Here is an 18338-nt window from a genome sequence, read left to right on the forward strand (position 1 = left end):
GCCGCGGAGCCAGAGCCGCAACATGGGGGCCCCAAGGAGACAAAGGGCAGGACTCTCGCAGAGAGAAGGGAGAGCCACCCTTTGTATCCACTTCGCCCAGAGCATCCATCTCAGTCCTAGACCAGCGTCACGATGCAGTGGCCCTCCCGTTCAAAGTGTCTAACAGCAAAATATAATGACAGCAGTGACAAAAATAAAAAGGGACTTGGATTCCGCTCTCAACTATGCCCTCGACCCTGCAGGTGAGAACACCACGGCCATCATCAAGCGGCCACAGCGCACAGAGCTGCTGGGCAAGGTCACTGTCAGAAGCCCCTGGATGTTCACTTCATCTCCCCACATTCGATGCAGGAAAAGACACAGTGGGAAATGAAATGAAACTGCCGTCTCTGCAGTTTTCCTTTCTCCCCTACGGGACCAAAAGAAGAGGCTATGGGTAATTCTCCTGGGCTGCCTGTGAATGAGGCTTTCAGCAAAGTTCAGATAAAGTGACAGTGATGTTAATGAAAGGGGAAGCTCAGATAAGTCTTGTGGAGAAAGAAGGTGAGAGCCGTGTGTGCGTGTGTGTGTGTGTGTGTGTGTGTGCGTGTGTGCGTGCGCGCGCACCAAGGCTTAATTCATGGACACAGTGTGTTAGAGCTAGAACAAGAACACCCCTGTCTCAGACCCCAGATGAGGGGCTTGGAGGGAGCCGCCCAAGGCCACTGCAGCAGGTGAAGGCAAGGCCCGGCCTGGATTCTCAGCTCCCACACTGCTGCCAGCAATTGGCCGATGAGATGAGTTTAAAACCATTCCAAACCGTCAGCAAATACTTAAAGCAAAAGAACTCTGTCTTCCCAGGCACCTGCAATTTTTGTAAAATGTTTCTCAAACTACTAACTGAAGCCTCTGAGATGAATAAATGAACTCCCCGGGTAGTGAAAGGTTCGACCGCTGCTCCGTGTGATGGCTGGGGACGCCTGCGAGATGCCCGGCACCTCCACCGCGGGGCTCTGTCCTGCGCGGTGACCGCCTGCGCTCCGGAGCCCGTACCAGCAGCTGCTTGCAGACAAGCTGTTCCCTGGCTCCTCATCACCTAAAGTGATCTCCGTTCCCCCTTTCCCTAAACCGGTACAGGCCCCCTTCCCACAGATTGCAAATGACAAACCAGAACATCTGTTTCCATAGTGAAAGCTACCTTGGTAACAAAACGACCGGGGAATCTCATTTTTGCAAGCCCTCTCAGCTCTTCCGTCCTCTCGCGCCCTCGCCTTCAGCAACTCGCCACTTCAAGGAGCAGGCATCTCCCTCGTGAGTGGCAGGGTCCCCGGCAGATACCTGGAGACCCCTGCCAACATACATACAACTAGCTGTCACACGAGGGGAGCAGGAAATTGTTGACAGCATCTTCTGTTACCTTCACATAGGACTTCTCTGTGTCCATGAGCTCCTGGATGACTTTTCGGAGGCGATCTGCATCCGAGAGGTGGCGAGCCAGCGGCCTCGGAGGCGGGTCCTGACTCTCCCTTGGTCCTTCCATGCCGTTGGTCTGGGTGTCGTTATAACTCCTACAGAGCGCGGCGATCTGCTCAGCACTCTGGGAGGGAACAAGAGGCACAGGACGTTCTCCATCATTATCAACAGCCCACCAAAGACACAGGGGCTCTCTCTTCGCCCAGTGCCCTCTCAGGAGTCTCACGGGGCACTTATCTAAGGCATCCGGCTTCATTCATCTCAAACCACGCTGGCTACCATTCAAGGTTCTGGTCGTGAAGATATGAACTTACACTTGTTCAGTACTTACCCATGATGCTTTTTCGCTTTCATAGTAGCTGTTTGACAGATGCTTCTTTAGTGCTGAGACTAGAGAATAAGGCACAGAGCTAACCCTCTGCAATACAGTTGAGGTTGCTCTAAATCAAGGTCATGGCTCTGTGAGAGCACAATGAGAGACAGACTCATTTGGGCCACTCTGTCCCCTCAATGGCTGGCCTAACAGAGTTCAGTTCCCCCACTAAATGGCCCTGAGAGACTCAGGAACGGGGCAGCAGGGCAGCAGTTTTAGGATGGCCTGACCACAAGGGGCTTAGATCTGCCCCCAAATCCAGCCCTGGAGCTCTGCAGCCTCAGGCCAAGTAGCAGCATTAGGAGTGAGAGTTTGAGCTGCTGCATCAGCTAGGAATGGTGGTAGAGGGCAGGATGTGTAGGAAGGATAAGGTCCCCACGCTGAAGGGGTGCAGAGCCCAGTGGAGGGCACAGATGGGGAGCAGATGACACTGGAAGCCTGGTGAGGCTCCGTGGGAACCCTCACGGAGGGGGGAGACTTGAGCAGGCTCTCAGCAGGAAGCAGACGTGTCAGACCCAGGACGTGGGGGAAGGGAGGGTTCTCATTGCAGGTAGTGGGAATAGAATCACACAGGCTGAAGAACGAGAAGGAGCGGGAATGTCTGCGGGGATGAATAGCCTCCTGTGCAAGTTCCTGCTCAGATTTAAGCACAGCATGAAAAGCCTTCTCCGGAAGAACCCATCTGTACACTCCTGCCTCAGGCTGGTGGTTTAAGGTCTCAAATGTGTCTCCTCCTATATGCCTCTACCTGCCTGGAGCATTATCAGATTACAAAGTATCTTTTTTATTTCTCTTTCTTCCCATTCCTCCCACACACAAGTTCCAGCCCATCAGCCTGTAAGCCAGTCAAGGGCAGGGTCCTGCCTTTCTTTGTCATCACCCCCAAGTGCTCAGTGTTGAGTCCACCTCTGTTGCACTGACGTTATTATTGAATAACAGAGCAGCTTAGTCCCAACACGAATGACCGATATCCATCCATCTTTGGCAACTTTCTGTCCCTCAACTAAAACTCTCCTTTCTTCAGCTAGATGTCTCCATGCCTGATCTCCATCACGCTGCCTCGGGTAGAAACCTGCACCAGTCAGAAGCACCTCTTCATTCTCACTGAATTCATTTTCTTTGCTTGGATATTTCAGAACACTAACAAGTCACACAGCACACTGGTCAACCTCAGTGGCCAACTTGTTACGAAAGCTGTCACCTGACACACTGAAGTGCCTCACAGTAAAAGTAGGACACCTGCCCTCCCTTCTTCTCTCCTTCCCTGTTCTACGCCCCACCCGCCTTTCCTCAACACGGTGTCTTCATATGATGGAAACAGACAACACTGACACTTAGCAGTGATCTTCTGGCTAGACTTTCAATTCAACCTGGTGGGAACCAATTGAGGACCTGCTCTGTCTCCAAAGAAACAGACACCAGCCCCTGCACAAGGAGATAAGACTTGCCAAGAAACAGCAAAGCACAGCCTACGGCAGACTGGAAACCAACACGAGCTTGTGTGGAACAAACGAGAAACGTGACACACGTTAGACGAAGGGGAGCGTCATGTTGGAACAGGCTGTCTGGAAGGCTTCAGTGAAGAGCGGATTGTAACTGGTCCTGGAAGGAGCGTGTACCAAGGCAGAATCACGGAACGAGCCAAAGGCGGCGGCTGGAGGGGGATGGTGGCGGTGGAGGGATAAGCCCAGTAACATAAAGAGCCCAACTCAAGGCGCGGGGTGAGAGTGGGGCCCCCGCAGATGTCTACAATGAGAACTCCCAGACTGCTGGCCTGTTTCATATAATTGCTTCTCCTGTATTTTGACATTAATCTTGGTGCAAAAGTTAAATCAACCATGTAACAGATACTAACCCTCCAACTAGACACACAGAGACATCTGAAGTAATTTACTTCTAAAACAGTTAAAGCATGTGTAAGCACTAATGATCCTCCTTAAGTACACATATTATCCCCTTGTTTTTATCCTTAACTGTAACACTAGCATATTGCTGGTAATGCCTATCAGAAGATGTTCATTCAGAGTAAACTTTCAAAGAACAAGAAAACAGACGTGGGGCTTCCCTGGTGGCACAGTGGTTAAGAATCCGCCTGCCAATGCAGGGGACACGGGTTCGAGCCCTGGTCCGGGAAGATTCCACATGCCGCGGAGTGACTAAGCCCGTGCGCCACAACTACTGAGCCTGTGCTCTAGAGCCCATGCTCCGCGACAAGAGAAGCCACTGCAGTGAGAAGCCCGCAATGAAGAGTAGCCCCCGCTCGCCACAACTAGAGAAAGCCCGCGTGTAGCAACGAAGACCCAATGCAGCCAAAAATAAATAAATTAAATTAATTAAAAAAAAAAAGAAAACAGACGTGGATCTTAAAGCACCAATTAGAATGCAACTTGACCTATCAAAATGTCTCATAACATGTTTGAAACAACCAAATCTCATGATTCATTACTGAAGAAACTCCAAACTGTTCGGTCATGCCCTAGAAGCCTAATGACACAGCAAAAGCCAAACAGAGCAGTGCAGCCAAAAGGTGGCTTTCCTTCTCTTCTAGGACATGAGCCTCACGATGAAGCACGAGGGAATATGACCAAACCACCCCCCATTCTCTCCTCCTCCTCCTGCTCCGCACTAGACTTCAACCCAGGTCACACGTTTGCTCTTTGGGAGGAGCTATTAAAAAACACCCATGGCAGGACCAACTGAATCAGAATCTTTGGGGCCCCAGGCATGCTGCTGTGTGACTCACATGAGAACTACTGGTCTACCCATCAGTAGAGCGAGCATTCTGCTTGCGGTTTCTGGGAGGATCATGTTGTCCCCAGGGTCTGCACCACAGGATGGTCACGTAAAAGGTGTGTGGACTGAGCTCACAAGATAAGAGGAAATAGAATCACACCTGTGCGCCTGGTGTTCTGGGTTTGGCTCCACTAACAGTCAAACAGCCCAAGATAATAATACTGAGACCCTCAAACTTACTTATGTGAAATCTCTATACCGGTATTTGCACCACAAGCTCAGACAATGCAATTTTGCAATCCTGAAAAATAACAGTTTCCAGGGCTGTAGAATCCAAATTAATAGCTCACATATACTGTATAAAATAAGATCTGACAAAATGCACCATAAGTGAAATGGCAGCTGGTGAGATTGCAGCTTTGCCTTGCTGGGATGTCAAAAATCACACCTAACAATGCAGTGTTAAAATAACGAGATTTTAAAAATAAAGTATCTTGCCATTTTAGAAAATCAGAATTCATGTTGAGAACGCTTCTGGTAAGATTAAGTTGGAAAAGTAAATGTTAGCTGAGAGTTTCATGGCAAATGTACTTTTGAAGGTACCATAATGAAGTGCTCAAGCGCTACAACAAAGTCACCTTAGCTGCTGTCTAGGGAAGGTTGTGAGGATTACCTGGCATCAAACAAGGCAGAGCCACTAAAAGGAGAAGAGTAATTGTAACTATGTTTTTAGATCATATCTGAAAGAGTCACTTGGTCGGTTATATTTCATTTCCTCCGTTCTTAGCGATAGTTATAAAATTGAACTGCTAAAGGTAGAATTCTGGGTGTATCTGATAAGCAATTTCTAGGAACAGAGACTATTTTGGTTGGGATATTTTCACACGTACGCATGGTGATGGAGGTGAAAAGCACAGACAAGATTGAGAGGAACCGAGTTCTAGCCCTGGCTCTGCCCCCAGTCCTCCACGTGTGCTGGGCAAGACTCATTTCTGCACCTTCAATTTCCTTATTGATGAGAGAGAGGAAGCATTACCTAGCCCATCAAGTAACCCCTCAAATTGCCATTTGGACCACGGAGAAAGGGGAACTTGGATTTGTTGAGCACTTGCTGTATACAAGACAAACCCAGGGGGCGGTGTTCTCCTAGAACTATCAGGCATTCGGTCCTTACGATGCGACCGGCTGAGACTACAGGTGCCGAGTGCGAAGGCAGCACCTGACGGCACAGGATCCTCCTACTCTCTAGCTGTCTGCACGGTGCCGACCACTCCCTGGGTACCTGGCAGAGCACGGGCCAAACAGGCTTGCTGCTGCAGCTGCCTTTGCCCACAGTGCCGTCAGGGCTCTCCTGGCCCCAGGAGAATCCAGACACACCCCAGGCGTGCCCGGGATGCAGCCACCGGCCTCTGGAGGCCATCTCTGCTCAGGGAAGCAAATGCACCTCCCCACATCTGCACACAACTGTGACTTCTGTTAGGCTATCCCTGCTCCCCTCCATCCCCAGGGATGCTGCTTTTAAAGCAAGAGACAGATGTTCACAAATCAGGGCTGGGCATGCATGCGGATTCAGTAGCCAGACAGTGGGTGCTTGTGCAGAACAAAAAACACACTGGAACTTGAAACTCAGACTGGTATTTCCCAGTTCGTAGTGATCAATGCTGAGAACCCTGGGTTCATCGGGGGCCTTGCCTTTTATAAGAGAGCATCAAACAGATCTTTTCTTCATGAATTCATTTTTAAAATTTAATGAAAACAGATTTCCCTAAAACTATGCTCTATGAAAAAGTAGTGATATTGACCCACAAAAATTTTTTTCAGGCTTTTAAGTTTTCACTAAGGCTGATCCCTGCTTGAAAGTGATTTGATCTCATTTATAGATGAGGAACATCTCACTCAGGACCTCTGAATTAAGTCGCTCTTCCGTGTTCTCACCAAAAACAAACAAACAAAAAGTAACTATGTGTGGTGATGGGTGTGTTGATTAACTTGACCGTGATAATCATCACAACGTACACGTATATCAAACCAAGTTGTACACGTTAAATAGATATAATTTTTAATTGTCAACTATACCTTGATAAAGTTGGCAGGGAAAGACATCTAAAACAGAGTTATCTTTGTTTCTGTGTCTTAAACGTGTGAATACGGACACCTGCTTCCCTGTATTAGGGCTGCAATGTGTCTCTTTTTCAGGAGCCCCATTTCTTGGGGGTGGCAATGAAACTGCTCAGGATGACCAAGCGCCCTGCCCCAGATTCTCTCTGGAGGAAGGAGGGGGCTGAGCCTTTTTCTCAAACAAGCTTGGAATCCCGTAGGTGACCCTTTTAACCTTGATTTGGCTCAATACTTTTCATCCGCAGCATCGAAGCTCCTCCTGGCCTGGATTAGTTAAGATCTGCTCCCCTGAGCATAACTATTCTGATGTTTGCTTTGCTCTTCTTTGAAGGCATTGCTACCTGAGGCTTTTCAATTTCCCTGTGGGTTTTGAAACCCAAGTTGGGATAAGTACATCACATTATCCAGAACTATTCCAGGACGACGACTGAGGTTTCGTAGCTACTCTGTGAAATATCAGTGCCCATCAGGAGCCCTGCGCCTCATCAGCAGCTGAGCTCTGCCCCATCTTTCCGGGCTCAGTTTGCAATCCTGTCCTCACTTAGGGGCCTCGGGTACTGCAAACTCTTCTGTCAAAGGCATCTGTTGTCTGACTTGGACTCCAAAAACACTTTCAGCTGAAGAAAAAAGGTTGAAAAGTGCTGCATAATTTGGGGGTAACAGTTCGCAGGGAAATGCTGAAAGGTAAATGACAGCATTTGCAGTGTGCTCGACTTTTGAATCCCTGGTTTAGAGGAAAAGGAGGTTAACTTAGAGGGGAAGTCAGTAATGGACTCAGCCAAGACACGGACCTAGAAGGGAGGGTACCCCATACTGCTTGGTTAACTGGTCATACACAGTATGTGACCCCAGCTGCCACCCATGTCCTCCTCTCCCTCCCTCACACAGACCAGCTCTCCACTGGGCCACTGATGGGGATGGAAGCCCAGGCTGGGTCACGTCTGCAGAGGCTCATCCTACCAGGATACCAATCAGAAGAACCAGATTCTACTATTTCTACCATCCCTAGAAAGAATGCTGGAAAAAAAATGAAAAGCTGTAGGCCCTGGGCAAACAGTCAGTTGTCCTCAGGGACAGTCTAGGCCCGGAAAGGTGTGGTTGCATAGTGTGTGCTCAGCTGTGCTCATACAGACACCCTAGTCCGCTGTCCGGAGCATGAGAAGTCACATCAGTAAATCACCGCAGAGTGCGGCTATGGAGTCAGCCGTCCCATCCTAGCAAATTAAGTCAGAAACGCTCCCTTTGGTGGAAGAAAAAAAAAAATCTATAAATTGTACAAAGGACTTTTTTTCAATTGACTCTGTAGTCCATTAAAGTCTCTAACTTACAGAAAGATCTGACATTATCCCCAAATGTTCCCAGCAGAGGGAATCCAGAAGGATCACCAAGGGTTAATGGCTTCCCCGGAAAGGCTCATGGGCAGAGAGACAGACGATGGGCTGGATTCCAGGTAAGCTGGATCGCCCACGTACAGGTCCAGCCACAGACACCCCGTGCTGCCCCACCTCTGCCAGGTCAGGATTCCTGGCCTACACTCTGCTCCGCGCTCAGAGGCAGCTGGCAGGGCCCGCGGGCTAGGTGAAGAGGGTCTGGTCTATCCTAGGGGGCCTCAGCAGAGGGGGAGGGAAGAGGCGGGGAAGAGGGTCGTATTCACCACCTTGGCAGGGTGAAGGGGAGGTTACAAACAGACCCAAGATGATTATTTTTATATTTGGGGACAGTCATTCACTTTATAGTGATACAATCCTTGGATTAAAAACTCTAGAGAAATGGCCTGAGATTTTCTTATACTTATCAAAATGGTACAAGAAGAATGAGAAAATGCTCATAATCTTTGTTTTCTAGACCAGACAGTTCTACTTCCAAAGGCAGAATGGAAATTTAAAAATGTAAAATTAAATGTAAACGTATCAGATGAGAGTTCTTATTTTATGTTGAAAGGCAAAGATTAACCTAAATTATGGTACAGAAATGCAATGAAATCTATGCAGCAATTACCAATGATGGGAGAAATCGGCATCTGTTGACCAAAAAAGGACATGATTTATTGGAAAGGGAAGAAGGTAGGTCTGAATTTTGGAAAGTAACTTTTATGTATATCTACTGCATGTAAACATACGTGCATAGATTTTTCTAACGGAATAATATATATCATAAATGCGGTGGTTAACACTGCATTTCAAGATATTTTCATTTTAATCTTTGGCTTATCTATATCTTCTCATCTTTTATAGTGGTTTAATTTTTAAAAGAAATTCTTAATGGAATCCTTTCCTGATGCTTTACAAAAATGATTTGAGGCAGAGGCAGCCTATTTCTAGGAGGACACAGTGATGGACGAGACTGACACAGTCCTTGGGCTCACAGCTCCCAGAGTTCGGCTGGGAAGACAAGCTGGCAGCGAGTCAGTCAAGGTCGATCGGTGCCCAAAGCAGCGCGGGGTCCTGGGAACAGAACAGAGTGACTTTCTGTGGTCGGAGCACGGTCAGGGAAAGCAAGGTGGAAGCTAGGATGGCCTCAAGGGAAACAAAGTTACCTACCCTAAGTTCTGTTGTTTTTACAAGTGTAGAAGGAGAAATTTCCTCTGAGTATACCCTGAAGGAAGGGCCAGAAAAATCAAATTCCATTTATTTACTAACTTTTCGTTGAGCACCTCCTCCATGCCAGGCTCTGTTCTAGGTGCTGGAGATGAAGCTTGAATACAAAAGAGGAAAACTCTGACCTTCATGCAAGAGTATCAGGTGGAGTGAGAGGAAGGGCAGAGAGAGGCAACAAGGACACGGACGGATGACAAAAAGTGGAACCCACAGTATCTGAACAGAGGCATAGGGCTCTGGGGAAAACCGAAACGAGAGGAGGCTATGGAGGGCCAGTGGGACGGGCTGCAGCTTCACCAGGTGGGCAGGAGACGAACTTCACCTTTGGAGAGCGGCCGTCCAGAGAGCGCGCAGCGTTTGAGAAGGCAGAGGGCATCTGTGTGTACCAAGCAGGAAGCGCCCGTCCTCAGGAGACACACCCCCAGGGAAGTGGGGAAGCACCACGTGTGGTTCCAGTGGCTCCCAGGCCAGAGTCACCGCCTCGGGGAGGGAGCCACCGATCCAGAGCCCGTGCGAAACAGGCGTGCTGCCTGCTTTCTGCTCAGTTTCCTTATTTAACTGGAGTTTGATCTGAATTCAGGGATGAATAAGATACGCTCTCTCAGCCAAGGATGTTTCAAGGGCTAGGGCAGCATTTCTACACGAGCAGGCGCTTCTTTCACATAAAATATCGAGTGTTTCAATATCACTCTTACGTAATTCACAAAAATCGGCTCATCCTATCTAACAGATCCTGTGCCAGGTACCGCGTTCTCTCTTTCCCATTTTTCACCCAGAAAGAAACATATGGCTTACTTCTGACGTAGAGTCAAACCTGCGCATCAAGGAAGATGCGTGTGGGCCAGAATTTTTCCTTGACTTCAGAGTGCAAAAATGGTATAAAAGAGACTCTTATGACCCCACTCTGAAACAAGCAGGTGAGCTAAGGGCGGACCATCAGAGCAGGAGTCAGCAAACTATAGTTTTCAGGCCAAACCCAGCCTGCCTGCTGTCATTGTGGATAAAGTTTTATTAGAACTCAGCCACGCTCACCCATCTGCCCATGGTCTGTGGCTGCTTCCGCACTGACATGCAGAGGTAAGTGGTTGCCAGAGCCTAAAATATTTACTACATGGCCCTTCACAGGAAAAGTCTGCCAGTCTCTGATAAAGAGCTGAGCCCAACCAAAAAAGATTTCTCTTTTGAAATTCAGTCTGAATTAAAACTTGAAATAATCTATAAAACTTTATTCTACATTTTTCAGTGAGTAAAGTGTATATTAAAAAAATGGCTTCTACATGTCAATTGTCTACAGACTCCGGATGACATCTTAATTCCCGTAAGATATAAACCATTTTATGTAATATGCTTTCAACTGTGTCAAAAACCAAACAAAACAACACCTGCATGCTCACCTGGCTCAGATCCAGGGCTCAGAGAAATGACTCAAATTCTCTTTAACAGTTTTTGCTTTCTTTTGTGTGGCTTTTTGATGGATGGGAGAATTCAGTTTACTTTTCCTGTGACTTGGGGCATTAAGGTCTATTGTGATTATACCATTTAACATTTATTCTAAATATGTTTATCTAGGTCAAGAAGTCTCTAAACCAGTATCTTTCAACTCACGGTTTGGAAAACATATACTTGCCTATCTATGACTTCTCTGTCTTATCCTCACTCACTTTCCCATCCATAGGTATTTATCTCAGGTCTTAGCTCCCTCTTAATTCTCTTCCTTTGGTTTTCTCTCACAGCCTACTTTTGTTCTGATAATCACATAAATTAGTTTAACCTTGTGTATTTACAGTAACTCTCCCTTCAGTGGTTTATGTTTTCATTGAACCCTATTATTCTAGTCGGTTTTGTTTACTGTCGATTTTTCCGAACACAACATTTCTATTCAAGAGTTGTGCCTCTAACTTTATTCTTGGCGATTGATAATATATTATCGAGCAGTTTTTGCAGCAAAGGTCTTTAAGTGCTACATATTCTGAGAATTTACTGAGCTGAGAATTTTTTCTATCTTCGTCACTGTATTTGAAGAGAAAATGTGTCAATAACACCACCAATTGTAATCAAATTCTGGAGAGATTAGAGCTTTGAAAAATCTTTGTTAGCCTCCAATTTCCTGGGCAGGTAGAGTCTCTACTATAAACAGAAGACTGAGAACGTCACAGCTGAATCCTGGAAGGGGGCCCCGCACACTGAGGTTCAACAGCTCAGGCTGTGTTTGACTCTGCCTAGGACAGCTCTGCCCACCTACCTAAGCCCGGACTGTCCCCCAGCTGAGTCCTCTCTCTTTGCCCTGGTACCTTGAGAAGTATATTTTCTTTCTAGTTGTAATCTACAAGGGTTCCTGGTTGCCTTACCTAGAAAACCAAAAAGCAGGGCAACACCTGCTTCCCAACTGCAGACCAAGCCCTCAGCCCTGGGAGCAGTTCTAAGATTCTCAGAAAACTACAATTCTCAGAAAACTACAATAGTTGCCCCTATCCCAGTTCTCTGATGATACTCCTTGGGCACCTTAAATCAGCTTCCAGACTGTCGTAGCGTTACATCTCAGCTGGCTCTAAATAGTTGGCCTGGTCTACCTTCTTGTGGAACATAAGCCTGGGGCCTCCACACCGTCACAGACTCCCCTGACCCGTAGGGAAGTGGGGATGGTGGGGGGCTTCACGGCAGCACAGACTAATACCGTCATCTTGTTATCTGCCCTTCGTTGCTCTTAACGCACGTAACCCTACCAGTGTCCCAAGTAGTCTTCTTATTAAATATCATTATTGTTGCCATATAATAATTTTATCTTAGGAAATATTTTTGTAGGAATCCACAAGATAGACACTACTAGGACACGTTTACTGTTGTTAAAAGGTGCCCTTTTTTTCCTGCAATGTTTCTCCCAATACCAAAGAAAGAGAGCAGGAAAAACAGCAAATAAAGCAGAAGCAAGCAAGTGTACAAAAGTTTATTTACAAATCAAGTGTTATTTTTTTAACCCTTTGGGGATGGGATTTTTTTGGTGGGAGGTCTACATAAATCCTACAAGGAGTGAGCTCCCATGGAAAACCCAACATTAAAAGGTACGTTCAGATCAAGAAAGTTATAAATTTATGGAGAAATGTTCTCTAGGCATTACTGACAAAAATTATAATTCAATATTACTAGACCCTCTGCGCTATGCAGATATACCCAGGGTGGGACTCTCAGCTACCAATGCACTGGAGATCCAGGAAGAAGACACCCAACCAGCTCTGGGAGAGAAGAGCAATTCTGTTCAGATATAAGTGGTCTTCTCCAGTATCACTGTACTTTCGTGTACCCCCAACATACAGTTTTAAATGTTCTTTTTTAAAGACCAGTATCTACTAGTTATACTGTATTATTTTAATGTTAAGGTTATTATATAGTAACAGATTTTAAAACATGAATTTTATCTATTGAAAAACAAGTTGGAGGTGAAAATATTCACATATGGTCTGCACCTAGTACAAAACTACACTCCAAATTATCAAACTAATCACTAGTCAGATGCAAATATCAGATATTAGTACTTGGTAGTCTGGGACTTGAGAACTTTTCTGCAACAGATTTCAAATTTGTTGACAATAACAACTCCGCAAATCTCATTATAGCTCTATGAAATAGATTCTTTAAAGGCCAAAACAAAACAAACAAAAACAAAACAACAACAAAATAACACATGCACATTGCTTAACCATGTTTGTAAATTAAGCTAAAGAATCAAAAAGTTGTGTCCGGATTTCTAACATCATACCCGCAATTGAACAAATAGAGTTGCTCTGCCTTTAAGTCAAGTACATGTCTCTGGTATTTAAATGCACCGTTGTTCGTCTGGTTTCTCCCTTTCCTCTATAATCAGCACCACATTCTCCTTACTGGTCAGATGGGTTGGAGTGGAAAGAATGGACTTTAGCATCCAGCAGAGCTGGCTGTGAACGCTGCCCCACCACTGACCGGACCAGCAGTTAGCTCCTCCCATCTCAGTTCTCTCACACTAAAAGGGGCTCGTGATATCTACTCAATAGGGCTGCTGTGGAGAAAATGGGGTTTTAATGAGATGCTGTATATGAAATTCACAGTGCACGCTAAGGGCTGAGTATCACATGCTAAGGGCAGCTTGCAAAGCCCTTTCACTTCCATGGAACTGTCATGGCAATATAATCCCATTCTTTTTTAGTGAGTACGGATATAAGGGCCTCAGAAGGTGAGGTGATTTTCCTAAAGTCCACTAACCAGTGAGAGTGAGCGAGGCTCCGGCATCCAGGGCCACCTCCTGCCTGGTCCAGCAAGTTAAGCGATAAATCTCTACTCTTCAAATTAGTACAGCAGGGGATGAAATCCTTCTAGTGAATCCTCTTATTTTTCTTATGTATCTCACCCTCCTAATGCGAACTGCAAATGTGCGGTTTGGAATAGCCTTGGCCGTGGGGATGATCAGAGTCAACCGAAGGTGACAGCAATGCTCAACCCCTGAGGAAGGAGGCACAAAACAGGCAGCACGCTTGCCTCTACCCCGTAACCACTCTCCAGAAGAAACCAAGCCGTGGTTGCCCTCACTGGGACAGGTAGACGGGCACATGCTCTGATTTGGGGGAATGCAGGGAGCCATTTCCCCACCTGAATTTGGTGCAAATTACAAATTCTTAAAGAACTTCCTTGGGCATTTTGACTTTACCATTTACAATCTCTTGCTGCCTCTTAGAAGCAGAGCTGTCATGGATGCCCAGCAAACCGAGGTGGCCACCTAGACGGATCGGCACACGGGGCCCCCGCTGCAGCTTCAGGAAGACGGCAGCCCACCCTCCTCCCCATGCCCTCTCGAGGCTGGTACCTTTGTGACAGCTTAACAGTTACACTGACTTCCAATGAGTGCTGCTGCACGAGGTTTCGTGGACCAGGACGCCCCACAGTCACTTATGAAGACTGTCACGGGGTTAGGGACAAAGGGTCCAGGCGCTATGATTTGTCTGAAACACACCACACCCACTTCGTGCATAAAAAGGCCTAGATTTTCAGTTCTGATATTCAGCTGAAAATAACGTTTGGAATTTGGTTTCAAAAAAAATTGCAGCTTTGGGGAGAAAAAAATCATAACAATATAAAAAAAATCAAATTATTTGTTAAAATCCCGACAGCCTTACTTGGGTGTGGGTATTGCCAAGCACTATCTATCTGCCTTGAGTGCACACAGGTACAACCAGCGTGGCCCCTGACTTGTGGTTTTAGTTAAATTTTTTGGCTGGATTTCAGCAATGTGACAGTCCAGTCTGTTACATTACTCGGGATTGCTTCTTACTGATGGGGGTCTCAAAATAATCACCTCATATGGAACAATGCCCACATCATACACATTTATCTGAGACTTTACCACCAACCCATCTCTAAAATTTAACATTAACTAAATAACAGAAAGGAAGTAAAAACATTTAAACTAGGACAAAAACCATGTTCAATAAAGGGTTTGGCAATTCTGATCAAGCTTCTAGAAAACAACAAACCAATAAATACAAAGTAACCACAGCCATGCTTCCCCGGGGTGAGGAGAACAGGTGATGACCTAGGGAAGGGGCGCACAGACAGACATACCTTCAAGTAAAACTGAATTACATCAGAGACAATGTGACCAACCGTGACACAATGTAAATTTAAAAATTTTTTGCATAATGGAATCACTTCGCTGTACACCTGAAACTAACACAGCATTGTAAGTCAACTATACTTCAATAAAATAACAAACAAAAACACCTTTTTTTTTTAAAGCCTCAGACATTGAAGATTGTTTTTAAATCTCACCTGACGTTACTGGTTGGATAATCAGCCTTTCCATCTTGGAAACTCATCTATAAAAGCACGACATTCAAGATCTCGCGAGGCTACTGAGGGGCGAGCAGTGCATGCCCGGCCCCATCCTGATGCCTGGAACCCCCAGGCCATGGGGCCGGGCCAGGCTTCTCATCTGACTATCCTTTATCTTGTGACTGTATGAACCGAGAAGGGAATGGATTCTAGAAAATTCCAAAGCCAGCTCAAAGCAGCTTGAGAGGTGGAAGACGGCAGGACTCCTCAAGCTATGTGACACTTGTGGCTTCTAAGCAGTTAGAACGATACCCCCAGCCTGTGCCAGTGCCAGGCCGGGACTTCCTAAGCAGTTGCACATGGAAGAGCTTCCTCATCTGACATCTGTTTTCTGAAAACACAAGAGAACTTAGGTGGCAGCCAAGGATCTGAGAGCGTGAGGGAAGGTGAGCCACGGGGACGAGGGGGGCACTGGAGGCTGAACCAACAAAATAAGGGAGAAGGAGGTGGCGACGAGCGAAAGAATGAAGAGGAGAAGAGAATTGGGGGGCACCTGTAAAAACACACCTCCCATTTTCTCCAGTCTCCCATGTTAGTGACAAATACATTTTTCTTGGCCATTTAAAAACATTTTTTATTTTGAAACAGTATGAGACTTACAGAAGAGTTGTAAAGGACAGAGAGTTCCTGTATTATCTTTCCGTCAGTTTCCCCTAATGTTAACATCTTATAGGTCAAATACAGTTTTTGTTGCCCTGTTCTTCATGCTATTATCAAGAACAGCAGAAGATTGATTTACAAAACTAATAATCCCTTCTTTACTCTCAGCAGTTGGAAGCCGGGATCTGGGTGAAAACACTAACGCCTGCTTGTGTGAAGGGCTCCCAGGCAGAGTCCCCCGTCTCCCCACCTCCCCTCCGCCAGCCGCCCAGCCCCAAGGAGGGTGGCACGGAAATCTACTCAAAGAGGAGAGCATGGGGGAAATTGCCAAATGACTCGGAACAATTTCTCAGAATTTTTTTTTCTTTTTAAAAGTGAAAGCGGCTAACCCGTGGGGCTGGGACATTATCAAAAGGTGAGAATCTGCTATGAGTAATGAAAGGCACAAAAAAGCACTCAGACTCAAATACACCTTCACTGACCCAGCACAATCAGAGGATTCATTTGACTACCATCTCTACGTACACAGAACATTTAAAGGACTATCTCAGAGCTCTCAACAACGGCTCACAGCTGAGAGCACCTTTGTGAAGGAGATTTTAGTAAAGGAATGAACAAGCAGTGTGATGCTACCCCCATTCTTGGCAGATATTACAGATAAGACGGATAAAGATTCCTGGTGCCCAAGCAGCGGCCAGCCAGAATTAGATTGTAACCATGGCTGTAAATCCTTCCAAAGAAAGGGAAGGAGCGAGCAGCAGCTAAGACCCAGCTCACCTGCTGATGTGGAAGCGGCCGGGGTGATGCTCTCAGAGGAGAAACACAGGGGCTGCCTGATCACCCCCCAGACGGAGGACGCAGACCACCCCTCCTGGTCCTCAGACAGTGGCTCACTTTACAAAAATGAGTTTCCCACAATTCTGCTTTGGAATCAAAATTTAAATTCGTGTCCCCCCCAAATCACTGTTTTTTCACTAATTACAGAAAATAAAACGTTTTGAAATGCTCTGACAGCGGCACACAGTGTTACAGTTGGTGTCAACAATCTAGGGATGTCTGCCCACCACCATCAATATGGCCTCCTTGTCTCCACCTAGCAGTGTTTTGCCATCTAGGGAGGGGTTGTTACGTATCTGATGGTCCTCGATCTCCTAGCACGTTAAAAGAATCAAGCACTGATAGCCAACCCCACCCAACCAATTAGACTTGAAGATGAAAACAAAGTTCAAACGTCACTCGACTACACAAACGCAGTGCTTTTCTTATTGTAGGTACTTGCTAATTGATTCTGTCATGTCCATAATATTAAGTCAAGACAGAAGCTAGATGATTCAGATGTTCACTCCAAGTCAGAGTTCTGAACCCAGAGTTCATCGATTCCTAAGGGGGAATCCAAGGATAAACATCATAAGATCAATGAGCTCCCTGGAATCGTGGGTGACTTTTTACGTATGTATCTGAGCAATTTTCTGAGCGTCCACAGATGCTCGGAGCCAGGATGGGCCGCCAAGACGGACAGACCCAGCCCCCAGCTGCACAGACACAGATGTGTGATGACTTACCCAAGGACAAAGGGACTTCCTTGTGAGACCTGGGGCAAAATCCCATGTGTCCTTCCTCTGAGACCACCTTACGCCCAGGAGGCTTCTCCTGAGCATACACAAGAGCCTGCAAACGGCGTTTACTGAGGTTAGGGTTTGGCCTGAGAAACTCAGACTCCCTGCTTTCTTCTCCTCCAAAAAGCAAAGCTATACTCAAGTCTCTATAGCTCTCTATGTCCAATCCAGGAGGCCCAGAAAGAAAGATGGAGAAATAGAAGGCCAAATGCCGAAGAGGATGAGGATGGGGGATAGATGGAGGCTACGACCTCCCCCCCACGACCGTATCCGAAAGCACGCGGTCCACTCCTCGGCCAGCACAGAGAGCTTGCCGCCCAGCCCCCTGCTTGGCTAGTCCGGGCGCCAGGACCGAAGGAGAGACCTCAAGGAGCAGGCTGAGGCCCCTGTCCAGCCCCGAGGTGCGGGTGGCCGGCGGGCTACTCTGTCTGCCTTGGAAAGGACCAACACATCCCTCTGCGGTCGCATCCCAGGCAGGACAGGAGCGAAACCGCAGCCCCTGCTGTTCCAAAGGGGAGGAAGAGGAGGGAGGGGCCCGCACCAGAAATAAGTGTGGCGAGCGGTCATCGGGTTAAGACCCGGCCTGGCCCCGCAGCCTCTCTGTCGTCGGGGTCCACCCTGGGTGGCTTGGCTCTGGGGAGCCTCCAGGTGGCTCTCCTGTGAGTCAGCGCCCGCAGCGTGAGGAGGGGCTGTGCTCACCCCGTCAGCAAGTAGAGCCAGAGCGCGTCTACCTGCCGGGCCCGACGGCACGGCCGCCCGCGGACGACTCCCGCCGCTGCCGCTCGGGGCCCCCCCCTCCTCCTTCCCCACTGTGCGACTCCGCAGATGCCTCGCCATGACAACTTCTTCTTTTGCCCAGAAAAACAGGATGGAAAGAGAGAGCCTGGAGGAGAGCGAGAAAGCAGGGGACGGAGGCTGGGGAAGCAGAGGGCTGGGGACGACGGAAGACAGAGTGAAGGAAGAGGCCAGAGGGACACGGAGCCAGCGAGGTCA

The 18338-nt window shown here is 47.2% G+C and overlaps 1 protein-coding gene across 6 annotated transcripts in view; it reads right to left on the bottom strand.

The window, feature by feature from the left end:
• TIAM2 (TIAM Rac1 associated GEF 2) overlaps positions 1 to 18338 on the bottom strand; it is a 228390-nt gene that overhangs the window by 15210 nt on the left and 194842 nt on the right. For all 6 annotated transcript variants that reach the window (XM_061207503.1, XM_061207507.1, XM_061207502.1 and 3 more), the window contains one exon: positions 1397 to 1576. In XM_061207503.1, coding sequence (XP_061063486.1) covers positions 1397 to 1576 — 180 coding nt within the window. The remainder of the gene's footprint in view (positions 1 to 1396; positions 1577 to 18338) is intronic.

This window comes from Eubalaena glacialis, chromosome 12, assembly GCF_028564815.1.
Source record: "Eubalaena glacialis isolate mEubGla1 chromosome 12, mEubGla1.1.hap2.+ XY, whole genome shotgun sequence".
NCBI classification, from domain to species: domain Eukaryota; kingdom Metazoa; phylum Chordata; class Mammalia; order Artiodactyla; family Balaenidae; genus Eubalaena; species Eubalaena glacialis.